The following is a 16,507-nucleotide window of genomic DNA, read 5'->3' as shown; positions in this document are numbered from 1 at the left end:
GTTTTTTACAGGATTTGGAATAGTTTTTCACAAAAGTCATAACTTAACTTTGTACATTTAAATGTAATGTTAACTATTAGTCTTGAGGTTAAAGCATGTAAGGATGGGCGAGTTCAGTAATTAGCATTTTAATCTTTGGTTGGATGGTGACTTGGAAAGGACCAGAAGGGGTTGGGCTGGTTGGCTGTTTTCCTTTTTTTTATTGTTACCCAGGTTGTCCTCTGGAGCCAAAATCTGCGAGATGAGCAGAACCCATGTGGATATCTAGAGAATCCTGTTGTGTGGGACTAGGGGTTAGCAGCCCTTGCACCTCTGTTGTGAGAGGCTGCAAATGGAGATGTGAGATTTTTTAGGTTGATAATAGCTCACAGTTTAGACAGCCAGAGAATTTAGGGGGTGTATCTGTCGCTACAGCTTCAGAATTTGTGTGGTATTTTAAATGGTTTCTGGTGTAGTTCAAGTGATATGTATTCCTCAGAAAGCCAGTGGGGAAAACCTTTCCAATAAAAGGAGAACAAGAGTTGCTTAACTACATTAGTGTCCCAGGCCAAGCATTAAAACCTAAGTTTGCAGGTTGGGTATGCCAGAGGCCAGTTGTCTGAAGGGGTTGGAAATAGCCCAGATCAAACATCACAATCAACTAGGCATAGCTAAGTTGTGATAGTATAGTTCACTATGATTTTTAAATAAGTACTTTAGGTATCCAGTGTTACAATATGTAACTCACAGATCTAAAAATCAAAAGCCTTTTCATTGTTTAGGATTCTACCATTATTTTTCTTAGGGGAAGTGGAGAGCAGGTTGCTTGACATGTGTTTTAGAATATCTTTTTTTGTTGTTGTGCTTCTTTGTACCAAAGCTAAAATGGAGGGAGGGAGAGAGCCAGGTTGGCATGGATACATGACATAATATTAAACCTGGCATTCTGGTTTTGTATCTTTAAATTGGAAATTATTTACATAATGTACAGTGGTAGCAAAACTGTCTTTTTATCAAAGTTTTAGGCTATATTCTTCGGCAGAAGAGCACTTTACAAAAACCCTTGATGTGTTTTCATAGCCCTTCTTGAAATGGCAGCAGTTTATATTTTTTCTTAATAAAAAGAAAATAACTAAGATACTACTACTGTTGAAATTTTATCTTTTTTTTTTTTAGTTTTATTTAATAGGTTGATTCTTGCTTAGTGACATTGGACAGCCTGACTAAACATAGACAACCTTATCTGCAAGGTTCTGCATGCTCAGAACAGTTTTTTGACTGGCGAAATGCTCAGGGAACAGCTTGTAATATTCACAACTTTTTTATAAGTATTTTCTTTTGGAGGTTTTTAAGATGTGGCAAACAGGTCCTTATATAGTATTGCCAAAGCTGAGCTGCAGAGCTTGATAAAGTTGCTTTCACTTATGTTAACTAAGGAGCCTCCTACCTTGTAAGATTATGGAGCTGTTTCAGCTCGATAACGTTTTAGGCTTGACTAGCGTATGTCACAAAAAATAAACCAAGCTATCACAATGCAGCTTCTCCTGTATTTTTTTCCCCTTCATTTAATTTCCTTACTAAATTAAAACTTGGGTGGGGAGAGGCAGCAATGGTGCTTGGAAGTTTCACAAAGCCTAAAATTGGTGCTAAGAATTCAGTGACTTCTAATGTAAAAATTCTAGAAGTTCAGAATTCCTTTTGTTCCAGTTTCAAACAATGCAGCTTTGTTTCTAGTGTAGAGAAACAAAATAAGTGAAACTAGTCAAACTTTAATTGTCCAAACTGTCTGACAGACACATAAACAATTGCTGTTGTTTTACTTAGCTTTTTGCTGGATTGTTAGCAACCGCTAATTTTTAAGACTGTTAAAACTGGGGTTAGCATGAGAGATGCAGCTGGGGGATTTCTTACGTGAAAACAGCCCTGTTGAGAAAGGGATGCTTCTAAACTGAAGATACTCTGGAATTGTAGGAATTGCTATACTAGTTTCTATCATTAGTCATCTAGTGAAAACTTTGAAGTAAGCAATTAAAGTGTGACTGCTATGGATTTTTTTTTTCTGAATTTGGTGAAACTGTCTTAAGATATGCAAGCCATCGTGTTTTAAAGGTTAAAAATGTAGAGTGCACTGTCATCGTGGGTATGTTAAGCTTGTAACAGACTTAATAGGTTGTGGCACCATTTTAGGATGGTTGGGGAAGATGTGTTTTTGTCTGGTGTTGGCATGGTTTTTTCTAGCCTTGGTTTTGCTTTGAGTCTCAACTTCATAGAAGGCCTATCCTTCATATATTGCAAGAGTAGACTAGAAGTTATCTTGAGTAATTTTTTTGTCCTTGTTCTCTTTTAAATGGCTCCAAGCTTCTGACTTTTCCTGCCTCTATTCAGTATAGCCGCTTACTTCTCAAGTTTTAGTGATACCTTCTTTTCGAGATGGCGTGATCAAGACTATATACAGACTAAATGACACAACATTTTTTTCCTTCGTACATTTAGACATTTTTGTTTATTTGACCATGTTAAGCAAAGGTGTGGCACTACATGGAGGAGCGTTCATGCATCTCTCCCACATCGATCCTATAAAGTTAAGATTGTAAAGTGTTTCAGAGCTGGTAACCGTGTTCATTCCCCTTCTGTAGAGAACTTCACCTTCAGCATCTGCTCTGAAGTTCCTAACACCGAAAGTACTGATAAGCTAAAACTTCATCTACAGGCTTAATATTTCTCCTCTCACCTGTTTCTAATTAGTAAACAATGCTGTAAGCTTCTAAACTTAGATATGATGATTGCCATTAGTATTTTAGTCTGATGAAAATTAAGGTTTTATCCTTCCTAGTTAATATATATGTGTAGTCAGTTGGTTTTTGAGACAGGAAGCTTAATCCTTCTGAAAGATAAAGTTAACAGTCTGTTCCTACTCATTTTTCTTGACCCATTCAAGGTTCTAGTGGGAGGTGACATCCTTTGAAGGAGCTGCCATGTTAATTAAATCTGCTAGATGTCTTCATATTTCTTTATCTTCTGTACCTGATAACCACAAACCAGGCCATTCTGCCAATTTATCTGATCACCTCAGATGCCTTTGGAAAAAAAAGTAGTCTAGTTCTGACACAGCAAGTGGTGTTTAATGACATTGACTGTGGTCAGTAGCAGTCCCACCGATTTTTGTTTGTTGCTTTGGTATTCTTTTGGGTAGTACGGTCTTCGAGGCTTAGAAGCGTATCTTCCCCGTGTCACAGCACCTTCCATCTACTGCTTCAATTGTGGTGCCACCATCTCAGTATTAGTCCATTAAAAGAAGGTTTCTCTCTACTATTGGACAGACTAAAACTAGTAATAATAAGAATTAAGTGCCTGAGGCTTAACTTATTACAAGAATTACCTGTTCTGCCGAATGTGCTAAGTAATGTGTGTGACCAACCAGCTGGATGTGGCTTAGCTGTACATGTAGAGAGGGATAAGCAAGCGGTTGCTGCTTCGGAGTCTGTGAATGAGTGTATCTAAAATGCCAGTAAATATTTTTGTCCTCTTATCTGCTTTAGAGTAGGTGTTCAGCTTTGTTAGTTTTTGATGTCTTGCTACCAGTGGGCGTTACGGGGGGTGTGGAGAATAAGTGAAATAAATTTCTGCTTGAGGTGTATCTTAGAATATATAAGTAACAGCTCAAGTTGTGGACTCAATTTAATTTTTGTCTTAGGGCAAATGGGCTTCCTTCTTAAGCAAAACATGTTATCTTCCCTCTTCATCTTAAAACATAGAGTATTTGTCTTATTTTTAATAAGTTTTTACACTGTCTAGAATAGCTTTTTGAAATTAATTTTGCTTGTCCTACATGTAAAGGAGTCTGTGACCTGATGTTAGTGTCCTATTTAATATGTAGTTAACATACTATAATAGTGGATCATTTGTTCTTTCCACTATGCAAAACAGAATTTTTCCAATGAATGAATTACTACCTAATGTAATGGCAAGCAAGAAATAAAAGCTTCCTTTATAAGCTTTTTATCACTAACTTGTTGTTACAAGATAAACTAAATGAGTTTTAATTGTGCTTCCCTCGTGCAGTGTGCTTCACTGACAAAGGCTTATCATTAGCATAATACAGTCTTACCATTTCTGCCTCTTGGTGTTTCTTGTCATGCTTAAAAATGTAGTGCGATGAAGACTAGAAAAAGCATCTTTTTTCTTTTTAAGTTTATGGGTACGATATCATTTTGTGTAGCAAACGGTTTCATTCGCCCTGCTTCTAAATGTGATGGGTATATTGAAAAGAGTCTAAAAAACAAAATAGAGGAAAAAAAAATCTACAAGTGAACAAAAGAGCCAAAGCAGATCTGGAAAGTGAAACTGTATACAAGAGACTGCATCGCATATGCCCTTAAATCCATGGAAGGGAACTTTAAATGTGTGTGTGCACAAAATAAATAAAAATTAAATGTAACTTGTATTTATGGTTCTAATTTCTTTAGAGATGGTGGAGCCAGGACAAGATCTGTTGCTTGCTGCTTTGAGTGAGAGTGGAATCAGTCCAAATGATCTATTTGATATTGACTCTCCGGACGTGGTTCTTGCAAATCCAGCACCAACTCCAGCTGTTCAGCAGGTTAAAACAAGAACATAGTCATTTGCTAGAGGACATAAGAGCTTGTACTTGATGGGGTGGGGGTGGGGAGTGTCTATAGAAAATTATTAAAGAATGTGGAGTTTTCATAAATTTCTTACTTCATAGTACTGAGATTGGAAAATTACTTCCTAAATAATTTTAAACTATCATGCAAAAAGCAATCTGAAATACACTATTTAGGACAGTATAAACATAAATAAACTTGACTTCTGGATGTTAAATGGGGGCATGCTGTCAACTGACCTTGGAGAACTCTGGTATCACTGGTGTCTAGCTGCTTTCCTGTAAAATGTTCAAGAAGTGTAATACAGTGTTTGAGCTCCATGACAGCATTCAATCTGCAAGAACGTAACAGTTTCAGACATAGGCTGGGAACAGTAGTATGTTGAACAGTGACATCAACAGTTAATCATCACAGTTAACTAACAAGGTGCTGTATGTTTAACTTGTTTGAATGTGAAATCAATGACTTGATCTTTATATTCAGTGAAGCCTTTGTTAATGAGCACAGTTAAGGACTTCCCCAGTAACTTCCATTTTGTGGGTGGATATTTAGTCTTAAGGGTATTTCCCTGCTGATATGAGTGTTTCCTGATGCCTACTTTCTTTCCTCTGCAGTCAGTGCCACTTAGTGCGTTAGAACTAGGCTTGGAGACTGAGGCCACAGCTGCTGTGAAACAAGAACCAGAGACTGTGTCAACTCCAGCATTATTAAATGTTCGGGTAAGAACTGGTGCTTGAGGATTTTGTATGTGTGTATGTGGTGGTTAATCTTGGTTGGACACCAGGTGCCCACTAAGCTGCTGTGTCACTCCCCCTCCTCGACACGAGGGAGAAAAGATGGGACTAAAGGGTTGTGGGTTGAGATAAGGACAGGAAGATCGGCAATTACTGTCACAGGCAAAACAGACTCAACTTGGGGAAATTAATTTATTGCCAGTTAACAGTGGAGTAGGATAATGAGAAATAAATCTAAAGACACCTTTCTGCCACACCTCACTTCTTCCTGGGCTCAACTTTACTCTTGGCAGCATAGCACATTGTCTCTGCTGCTTCTTCCTCTTCACGCTCTTTCCCTGCTTGAGCAGCTCCTTCACAAACTTTCCCAACCTGGCTCCTCTGCGTGGGCTGCAGCTCTTCACAGACTGCTCCGGCACGGGCCCTGTCCAAGGGGCACAGTCCTTCAGGAACAGACTGCTCTGGCATGGGTCCCCACATGGCCACGGGTCCTGCCAGAAAACCTGTTCCAGTCTGGGCTCCTCTCTACAGGGGCACATCCACCTGCTCCGACGTGGGGCCTTCCACGGGCTGCAGGTGGCTATCGGCCCCACCATGGAGCTCCACAGGCTGCTGAGGATTCTTTGCTCTGGCTCCTGAAGCACCTCCTCCCCCTCCTTCACTGACCTTGGTGTCTGCATAGTTTCACATATTCTCCTCTCTCCCAGTTGCTGATTGCGCAGCAGTTTTTACCCCTTTTTAAATATGTTATTACAGAGGCACTAGCAACATCACTGATTGGCTCGGCCTTGGCCAGTGGCCGGTCTGTCTTGTAGCTGGGTGGAACTGTCTCTGTCGGATGTGGGGGAAGCTTCTGGCATCTCCTCACAGAAACCACCCCTGTAGCCCCCCCACTATGAAAACCTTGCCAAGTAAGCCCAATACAGTATATTAGTAAAAGGTAACAAAAGAGGTGGGACTGTAAAATGCCAGTTAGCCATCGTCTCAGTTCTACTGAGACTGAAAGCTTAGCGTGCCCGTGGGTTGATACAATTTCAATGACAACACAAAGCAGTATGCAGAAAAACATTTTGAGGTGTCCTGTGTGCTTTTTACTTCCCCTGCATGCACATTCTGGGCAGAGGGAGGTTGTGTAAACTTGTCTCCTACACCTGAACTATGTACTACCTTTTCTAGCTGCAGATAATTCAAATCACCATAGCCTGGTGGTTGCACCTGAAAGGAGAATATAAAAAGCAGATTGGCAGGAACATAGATGTAGTGCAGTGTGTCTGAAAAAGGCTGTGCATATATGTGAAGTAATCCAAGCTATTTACTGACAGTTGTGCATCTAGTTTATATATTGGAAATTCTCTTCAGCTCAGGGTGCCTGTACCTGTAGTAGTCGTGTTTGGTGCCTAGGCGATGAATCCTTAATCCTATTTTTTCATTTCCTATTTTTAGGATTTTTCCGAATTTTTTAATTTAATTCCTATTTTTAATTTTTTAAAATCTGAAATTTTCTAAATTTTATTTTTAAAATACCATTCAAAAATACATACGGCAACATATTAACAGATGCTTCTTGCTTAGCTGTTGCACCACGAGACAATTACTCTAGCATCTTCAGCATGTGTAGGCATTTCTTATTGCAAGAGTCTTTTAAAAACTGGTGTCTCCTGTGCTCTAGGTGAAAAGTTAATAAAGTCTGCTTTTTTTCACTGTTTTCTGAAAATTTCCCTGGTTCTTTGTTGCTAGCAACCACCATCCACCACAACCTTTGTGCTGAATCAAATAAATCAGCTTCCAACTTTGGGGACTACAATAGTGATGACAAAAACAACACCTGTTACAACTACAAGGCAGACTATCACTGTAGCAAAAATCATTCAGACCAGCACAACTACTCGACCCTCGGTTGCAGCACCAGCAGTACGCAATGCCTTGACCACTACACCTTCAAAGGACCAGATTCAGCTGAAAGATCTGCTAAAGAATAATAGTCTTAATGAACTCATGAAATTGAAGCCACCTCCTAATATTGCCCAACCAGTAGCAACAGCAGCAAGTGAGTTTTCTTCTTTCTTCATAATTACAGTGTTTTAGACAAATAGTGAAATAATGTGAAGATCTTTGCACGTCTTTTATTTTCATTGATCAGTAGAATATCACAGTAAAATGAAATGGTCCAGAAAACCCGATAAATTCTATTCTAATTTTAGTAAGTGCTAGAATTGAGGGTGAAGTAATACAAAATAACAGGCTTTAAAAAAAACCAAGCTCTTGATTTACTGCAAGGATTGAGGAAAATGACATTTTAGATAGCAGCTGGCAAATTGGTAAAATTAATTCGTGAACATTACTGAAGTTGATTTAGCTATCTTGAGTCTACATCAGTTTCTGTTCTGCTGTATACTTGCTGTGGAACTGTGACAAATGAGTAATTTTCGGTTTTGGCATCTTCCAAACTAGATTTGTAGTACATGCTAGTACTCCTATGATAGGATATTTCTGTAAAGCATCTCCTGAGAAACACAGGGACAGAGATTTTCTATTTCATGGGAGACATCAGATCTATTGTTTAAAAACTTGAGTCCTAAAAACTCGGTTTGTTTCCATGTTACTACTTAAATGTGGTGGTAACTTATATACCACAAGTATTTTGTTACGACACCCCAAATCTTCATTTTGTGATTCCTTTCATAATCTTTCCTTGTATGTTATTTCTAATATGTGGACAGTTTAGACGGTCAGCTTAATATAAGGGAAAAGCTGCATGTGTGTGGTTTTTTAATGATTTGATTCTTTCAAGTTATTCTGGTTTTAACATGAGATTAAGATCAGACTAGTCGAGTTTTAAAATATCGCTGCTTTTTCTGAAAGGTACATAGGCTTTTTCTGGATCACTGTATTTTCATTGTGTCTGAAATAAGATTTACTGATTTTCATAGGTGGGGTTGGAAGTAACCTGGTGTTTCATATGCAGATAGAGTGTGCAATAAATGAAACTGTTAGGACTGAAACAGAAAGAAGAATCTACCTCATTGTTGCGGAGTAGTTGACGAAAATTGAAGTTGAGACACCAGCTAAAGTTGCGGGGGGGGGGGGGTAAAGGAGTGAGGAAGAGGTGGGGGAGAAGGTTTTACAGGACTGACTGATCCCCTTTGTGCTAAATGAAGACACACAGAAGCACCTAAGTAATAGGTAACATCAATACACAGTAGCTGTTGTAGTAGCACAGCTGCAGAAAATAGTTGCATCTGTAGCTTCTGTATTAAGTGAAAAGGAAACATGCAACTTTTAGTGTAATTTGTGTGCTTGTGTTTCTGGATCTTTCTTCCTGCTTAAAAAAAAATAGTGACAAATACTTGAGGAAAATGCAAGGGCGGAGAAGCTCTTGGAAGGAAACACGGTCTTTTCATATAATTCAGGCAGCAGGAGTTCCAAATTGGAAAATACTAAAAAGTTAAATTATGCAACCTCTTTGAGGAAAACTTTGTGCAATTGTCTTAATTGTTTTTGGGGGCAGTTATGCTAAATTTATTACATACATTGACTGTCAACGTGCTTGAAGCTTGACAGTTGCTTTTAATGTTTTACATCTATCCTTGTGTAAATTTTTTTAGTTCTGTACTGAGCACTATTGCCCGTTGCTTCCAAATGTGGCTGAGGGCAGGGAAGTTAATAAATTGTCCTCTTGAAGGATCCTATTATAAACTTTAAACAATTGAGTCCTAAGTGATGACTTTACAGAAGTAATTGTAGTTTCTCCTAAGGTGGTAAATGCCACCAGACCAGGTAAGTTCATTTCTGTTGAAACACTGGGCTTTCTGGTTTGTTAAACTTCAAAGGCTCACAAGATGGAGTATTTCTAAATACTACATGTAGATTTCATGAAGATCCAAAATTTTATTTTTTAAAAAATACTGAAACTAATGCACAGCTGTGTCAGATGCAGTGGTATTGCATGGGAAGCTTCTTCCATCACGTAACAGGATTTAGCTCCTTGCTCAGACTTCTTAATTTGGACAAAAATACTGTGTTCTTGAAGCATCAGTGTGCTACTGGACATTTTGAACTGATCTTCCAGCTCATTAATAGAGAAGGATGTTAATTTGAGTTGATGTTTGGAGGGAATTCCTGTAAAACACAGCTTTTCTTTTGTAGCTGATCTAAGCAATGGTGCAGTGAAGAAGGAGGCTTCTACAAAAGAGGTAGCAAGAATATGGATAAATGATATTAAAATGAGAAGTTTTTCACCTACTATGGTAAGTAGTGCAAATGGTTAATTTGCTAAATGAATGCATGTTTTATTGGCCACAACCACCTGTGACTAGTTTCAGTAGTTACTCATATGTGCCTTTCGTGTGGTAGAACTATCGAGTGCATCTGTTTGTTCAAAAGGTTAGTTTCTCCACTAGATGAATACTTGGTTAGATGACTAAAACTGACAGCTGGGTAGAACAGACTTACCTCTATAGTAAATGATAATTTCAAGAAATTACTGTCCTTAACAGAACCTCTTTGTGTGGACAAAGAAGGGTGTGCTCCAGTTAAAGCTGATGAGCATATCACTTGCTCTGTGTTTTAAGGCATTTTCTTTTAAAACACCCCCATTCGTCTAACTAGCAATGAGGAAACCAGAAGACTTTCTCTGGCATGGCTGGCCTGAGCGGTTTGATTTAAGATGTAGATCTAGTATCATTCAATTTTCTAAGTGTAATAAAAATACATTCTGACGCTGTAAACCCTTGAGTTTCAGCATATTCACTGATGGCTAGAATCAGGCTGAAGTTTGTGATGAACACTGCTTGTTAGTGACTGGCATACAGAAGGATTTTTCAGATTACTTTTTTTATATTAAATGTTAAATTAGTAATTGTGGAAGACTTTTTCATTTGTCATCTAGTGTGTACTTTAAAAATATTCATATGTTTACATTGATAGAGATCACAGTCAAAAATGGCTAACTGTCAGGTTTCAGGGAATACTGGATAGAACTGTGACTATTGTAACTATTCCCCGAAGTTGTGAAATTACGTAACGAATGTGAAACTGCAGGAGGCTTCATGGGAGTACTTGAAAGTTAGGTTTTGGCTGTTAACTAGCTGTTGTGTTTTCAAGGCAGTTTTCTTTAAGCCATAGTTTGGATTTAATATGCTGTAAGAAGTGTTTCTTTTTAAATTCTGCTTATGTGAGTTTGGAGTGCTTGAATCTCCTTGCAAAGGAGAGGGAGTTCCTTGACTTTGTGTCTTAAGGGTGGTTCAGAGTTCTGAAAAAAATCTATGTTGCTGCCTAGTTTTCCTAGCTGCTCACTAGTTCATCTAGTACATGTGTTAAAAAATTCAAGTGCAAGTTTGTGCTCGTTTCATGTGTTAATTTCTAGTACGTAGAGTATTAACAATTTGTTGTTTGACTAATGCAGATATTTCTCTATTCTAGAAAGTGCCAGCAGTAAAAGAGGAGGAGGAACCTGAGGAGGAAGATGAAGAAGAAATGGGCCATGCAGAAACTTACGCTGAGTATATGCCAATAAAATGTATGACCTAATGTTTTGTTATGTCAAAAGGCTGAAATGTTTTGAAAGCTAATTTATTTACTCTTCTGTAGTTAATAAACACAAAAAAACAGATAGATTACTATTGGAGTCAAGTAAAAAGGACCTGAATTTGTGGTGGGTTTTCCTAGGAAATTTTTCTTTCCTATAATGCTTAGTTTTGGAAGGTATGTGGGTTTTTTTAAGTAGAAAAGGAATTCTTTAGTGTGTCTCTGAGCAGTACTTGTTTCAGAAATACGATGGATGAACCAAGATCAGGGTTTTTTTACTTGTGCTAAGACACTTTGTGCCTCAGCAGAGGAAATTTTGTAAAGGGATTAAGGGATCACTGCTACACTTAAGAATCTAGTTTAAGTCTTTTGGTGTGAAATTACCCTAAGCACATTCTTCCTGCATTGTTCCTGACTACTTAGAGCTGGCTTGGTTTTGTTGTGGTTTTTGTTGGTTTTGTTTTTTGTTTTTTAAAAAAAGTGACTCTTACTGCTGTTAATTGCCATCTCCTCTTTTTTCTCCTTTCTCTTTTTTATTAGTGACAAAAAGCTGTCGTCTTGTTTCCTAGGTACATTGCTGACCTGCTGTAAAAGCAAAGCAAAAAATTTTGCATGGAGTTTGTGGCTAAATGGTTAATTTTTATTGTCACTGATGAGATCTGTCAGCAATTAAACCATGTCTGTTCTAAATCTTTTCTCCTCTCATACTGCTTAAAAACAGCACTATATAAATAGTGAGAAGAATGTTGCTTTTGTGATTCTGGCATCTTGAGGCTGCCTCTGGCCTTTTGGGAAGGCAAGGTTCAGACCAGTTTTTCTCAAACATGTCAAGTACGCAAATATTTTAGTTTTCTATGAACTGAATTATATCTAATTTCAAAAAAATTGGAGGAAGGTGGTGAGAATAGAAAGTTAAGATCGCAGTTACATAAATTCAGGTTAATGTATTCCTTTGTATGCAATGAAATTTGTTTAACACTTAATGTACCGTTGCAATGAAACATAGTTGTTCTTGTGTTCAGCCTTTGCAACGGACACTTGTAACTTGTTTTGGTAAATATAATAACCTGTGCTGCAGCAACAGAACTCTGTATTATGTTTTCATCTTTCCCTTCCTCCCCCTCCCTTTTTAACCAGTAAAAATTGGTCTACGTCATCCTGACCCCGTAGTGGAAACCAGCTCGTTATCCAGTGTAACTCCTCCTGATGTGTGGTACCAGACATCAATATCAGAAGAAACAATTGATAGTGGCTGGTTGTCAGCTTTGCAACTTGAAGCAATTACTTACGCAGCCCAGGTATGCTAGACATTAGTACAGCTTAAAAGTTACCATGGAATTTAAGAAAAAGAACTATCATCTGACAAACGCAGCTATGTCGGTTTTACAGGGAGATAAAATAAGAGCTTAAAGGTTTGGGTTGCATTAGCAGGTGGCAGGTGAGCTTCAGTTCAGATAAATGTGAGGTAATACACCTAGAAAAGCTTTGTCTAAACCACTTGCACCATGCTGATCTCAAACTGTCTTAAAGCTCAGGAAGGACATCTTAGTCGTCATTTTTATTTCTTTGGAGTAACTTAATGGCTGCAGTAGCAGCAGGCTAAGAAAGCCAACACACTGGGATCGTTGGGAAGGGTATAGAGGACAAGACTGGGTGTTATTTTGCCGCTATATTAAACCTCAGTGGGCCGACATCAGATGTTGTGCGTGCTGGTCTCTGCCTGTCAGGGAGGAAGGTAGTGAAGTTAGAGGACAACTAAAATGGTCACAGGAGGGAAGAAGCTGCCTCGTGAAAAGAGACTAACAAGGTTAGGGCACCTTGGGCTGGAGAGGAGCAAAATGAAGGGGAATAAATCAAGGTTTATGTAATCAAGAAGGCAGTGGAATCCCACAAAACAAGAACAAAGCAGAACTTGGTGAAACTGATAGGAGATTTGTTTAAAATGGGTAGTAGAATACTTCTTTACACAGGCGGTGGATGGCCTTTACAAAAGGCTGTGGAGGTGCATATCAGTGGGTTAAAAAAAGCAGCCAGCCTGGTGGTAGTCACTGAAAGAATTGGACACGTACAGCAATTTTACAGCAATTTTAGGTGCTATGGGGAGAATGGATCCCACAAAGCAGTTAAGCTTATATGCTCTTGCTGAATAAAATCCCCTCTTCCTGCTGTCAGGAGGCTGCTTGGGTGGGTGAACTACACTGGTCTCATCCAATAGGATGTTTCTTAGGCTTGCTCATTTCTGACAGTCCACAGTGATGTGTTCTGGAGAACGGGTACAAGTTTTTGTTCTTTCTTCTACAGCAACATGAAACATTCCTGCCCAATGGAGACAGAGCTGGATTCTTGATAGGTGATGGTGCTGGTGTAGGAAAAGGAAGGACCATAGCTGGAATAATCTATGAAAATTACTTATTAGGCAGAAAAAGAGCAGTCTGGTAAGTGTGTTGGGATTTGTTAGAGCAGACACCGTAATGATGATAGTACGTAAATTCAGTGTAATCTGTCTTCTGACAAATGTTCTAGCAACTGCTTTTTGAACTTCTGCTGTAACTTACAGAATATGTGCTTTGTTTTACATCTTCAGGTTTAGCGTGTCAAATGATCTGAAATACGATGCTGAAAGAGATTTGAGAGATATTGGAGCAAAAAACATATTGGTTCATTCATTAAACAAGGTGTGGAAACTTTTTACTATGTACAGTTGAGGCAAAACTTTAGGTACGCTTGTGTGACAAGTTGTGCATGTTGACTGTTTTAAGACTGAGAATGTACTAATTTCAATAAATTTGCTGTCTAGGTCTTGTTTGACAGGCCTTAATCTTAGGAAGAACCACACAGTACTTTAATCATGTAAATAGTCCCCTTGTAGGATTAAGTCTTGGCATGTGATTTTTTTTTTTTTTGAAAGAAACACTACTCTTGAAGCCACTACTGACACTACTAGAGTATTTTCTAGAAGTTGAAATATTCTTTAAATCTTTCAGACTTTGTAGCATTGAATTTTTTCCTTTCTATCTCCCAGCGCACATTTTATATGTAATACATTTTGTATGTAATACTTGAATAATAGACTTTCTCAGTAATTTATTAAAGTAGCAGTAGCGTGTGCAGTTATTTTTGGAGACTGTGCCTCTGCTCAGCATTAGCTACTTACATAAATTGTGAAGTGTGATTACTGGTTGTATTCACTGAACTTAGTTTGGTTTAGTATTTTTGCTTTATGAAGTCTTAATTTCTAAAATACAGTAAAGCTTTAGAAATTGTCAAGTGTATTTATAGCTGCTACCATAAATGACCTATTAGCTCTAGGGGATGCATTGAAGCTAAAATCTTAATTGTATTTAAGGTAAGGAAACCATGTAGTCAAAGAATGTGGTTGTTAATCTTTTGAGGCCTCAGATCTAGTCTTCCTTAAGTATATATTTAAGTAAGGCCCTGTATAAGCCCTTAACCACGTTACCTTACGCCAGCTGTGCCCTAATCGTGATGTAGGGATACAGGTGGTTCAAAGTGTCCATCCTTTCATCATACGGTAGGTGGGTTTGAGAAGGCATCTCTTGAATAAGTTCTGTAATTTCTTACCTTTTTATTGCAGTTCAAGTATGGGAAGATTTCTTCCAAACATAATGGAAGTGTGAAGAAAGGTGTCATCTTTGCTACCTATTCTTCTCTTATTGGTGAAAGTCAGTCTGGTGGTAAATACAAAACCAGATTAAAGCAGCTTCTTCACTGGTGTGGTGAAGATTTTGATGGAGTTGTATCCTTTATCTGGAGTTCAGTTGATTGTAAACAAATTGCTATTTAAGCTTACATCTTTTAAGACAATCTTGGATTTTTATTTGCTGGTATTTTTGGGTATTGTTCTTTATCCATGACAGTAATTGATTGTGTGCATGCTCTGACATTAGACTTGAAGTTTTACAGACTTCGTGCCAGATCTGTTGCCATCATATTGTTGCCACACAGCTCTGGTACAAGAGTGAAGCTGCTGCTTTTTCTGTAATGAGCAGATAAAATTAAAATACAGTGTTTAAGAACCTTAAGTCTACGTTGATATTTTCTCCAGTGAATTCTTAAAACATTTGAGTATCAACAGCATTTTGAAGAACTCAGGTGTTGGTAATTGTGCTTTTAAACACTTACTGGCTAAATATTTTTCCCAGAGTTTTTAGTGAAAAATGACTAGTGTCTCTGAGTTTACAATTTGCTGCTGCCACCTATTGTAATTAGCAGACTCTCTAGTCTTCTGTTTTAGCTCCCCATTCTAAAAACAAGTGGGACAAAGTTCTTCCTTAATTATGGTTCAGATTGTATTTGATGAGTGTCATAAAGCTAAGAATCTGTGTCCTGTTGGTTCATCAAAACCAACAAAAACAGGTCTGGCTGTATTGGAACTTCAAAATAAACTTCCAAAAGCCAGGGTTGTTTATGCTAGTGCCACAGGTATGTACTGCTTGGTTTGCATTAAATGTCTCTCTATGTTTTTACTGGCACTGGTACAGAGTGTGTTCTTCTCCTAGGTGCATCTGAGCCAAGAAATATGGCATATATGAACCGTCTTGGAATATGGGGTGAAGGAACTCCGTTTAGGGAATTCAGTGATTTTATTCAGGCTGTTGAAAGAAGGTAATATTTTGAAGAGCTATAGCAAGAATGCATATGGTTGTGGTTGACTCTGCTTTCCAGTTCCTTTTGTCTTCACTCACTCATAGTCCTCTGCAAACTTGTCCTGTCAAGCTAAGAACTTTTTGACTCTAGCTTCTAAATCTAGCAGAAATGTGTAATTTATCTTCTGTCGTAAAAAATGGGACGTTTCCCTTGCTCACAGAAAGTTTTAGAGAGCTTTAGAAGCTTGCTGGGAAAATAGCCCTCTTAAAATGTGGGTGTTATGAAATGAAAACATTTTGCTACTCATCATGAAAACACACTGTATGTACCGAGTATGCTCAGTATAGTTGATGTCTCACTATATGCAGAAGCCTTCTAATGTTTATGCATTCAGCTTAGGCAGTTTAACAGGAAGAAATCTTGTTCTTATGCTTTCTGCCATAAGAACCCACTTCAGAAAACTTATGTATGCTCTTGCAAGGTACTTTGGATTTCAGAACTTATTAAAAAAAACCCAAACAAATGTGAGAGGTCAGTAGAAGATGCAACTGCTACGTTCTTTGGTAGGTGAGCATCTTAATATATTATGTTTTGCCTACTTGAAAAGAATTTTGAACACTTGAGAACGCTACAGTAGGGCTTAGTATGCATCTTCTTGCATACCATCTACATGATGCATGATTTCTGTAGACTGTGGAAGTGTAGTCTCCGCTTCATTACTGAGTACGTATCAAATGAGCACTAATGAAATTACAGGTCCAAGCTTGTGAGTAGGTGAGCTCTGCAGTTGACTTCTCAAGGTATTGCTAAAGGTGTGTGGCTGTTGAAGAGAACTTAAGTTACCTACTAAATTATTTTCATACCAGCGTAAATCTGAATAGCTTACTACAGTTTGTATTCATTATTTTAAATCTGCAGTGGCGTTTATAAAATTTCAGTGCAAGACTTTATGATATATTTGCACCAACTTCATTATCGAATTACAGTTTGTAAGGTACTGTCTCCCAGTGCATGGTAGGTCATTCGGGAAGAAGT

The 16,507-nt window shown here is 38.1% G+C and overlaps 1 protein-coding gene across 3 annotated transcripts in view; it reads left to right on the top strand.

The window, feature by feature from the left end:
- SBNO1 (strawberry notch homolog 1) overlaps positions 1-16,507 on the top strand; it is a 35,703-nt gene that overhangs the window by 2,272 nt on the left and 16,924 nt on the right. For all 3 annotated transcript variants that reach the window (XM_074844529.1, XM_074844530.1, XM_074844531.1), the window contains exons 2-12: positions 4,446-4,579; positions 5,219-5,323; positions 7,076-7,385; positions 9,485-9,585; positions 10,760-10,856; positions 12,002-12,162; positions 13,166-13,299; positions 13,449-13,539; positions 14,460-14,621; positions 15,172-15,307; positions 15,385-15,490. In XM_074844529.1, coding sequence (XP_074700630.1) covers positions 4,448-4,579; positions 5,219-5,323; positions 7,076-7,385; positions 9,485-9,585; positions 10,760-10,856; positions 12,002-12,162; positions 13,166-13,299; positions 13,449-13,539; positions 14,460-14,621; positions 15,172-15,307; positions 15,385-15,490 — 1,535 coding nt within the window. In that variant the 5' untranslated portion in view covers positions 4,446-4,447. The remainder of the gene's footprint in view (positions 1-4,445; positions 4,580-5,218; positions 5,324-7,075; positions 7,386-9,484; positions 9,586-10,759; positions 10,857-12,001; positions 12,163-13,165; positions 13,300-13,448; positions 13,540-14,459; positions 14,622-15,171; positions 15,308-15,384; positions 15,491-16,507) is intronic.

Source organism: Strix aluco, chromosome 18 (assembly GCF_031877795.1).
Source record: "Strix aluco isolate bStrAlu1 chromosome 18, bStrAlu1.hap1, whole genome shotgun sequence".
In the NCBI taxonomy this organism is placed as follows: domain Eukaryota; kingdom Metazoa; phylum Chordata; class Aves; order Strigiformes; family Strigidae; genus Strix; species Strix aluco.
The sequence above is the reverse complement of the archived record's forward strand: the minus strand, read 5'-3'. Positions and strand labels throughout refer to the sequence as shown.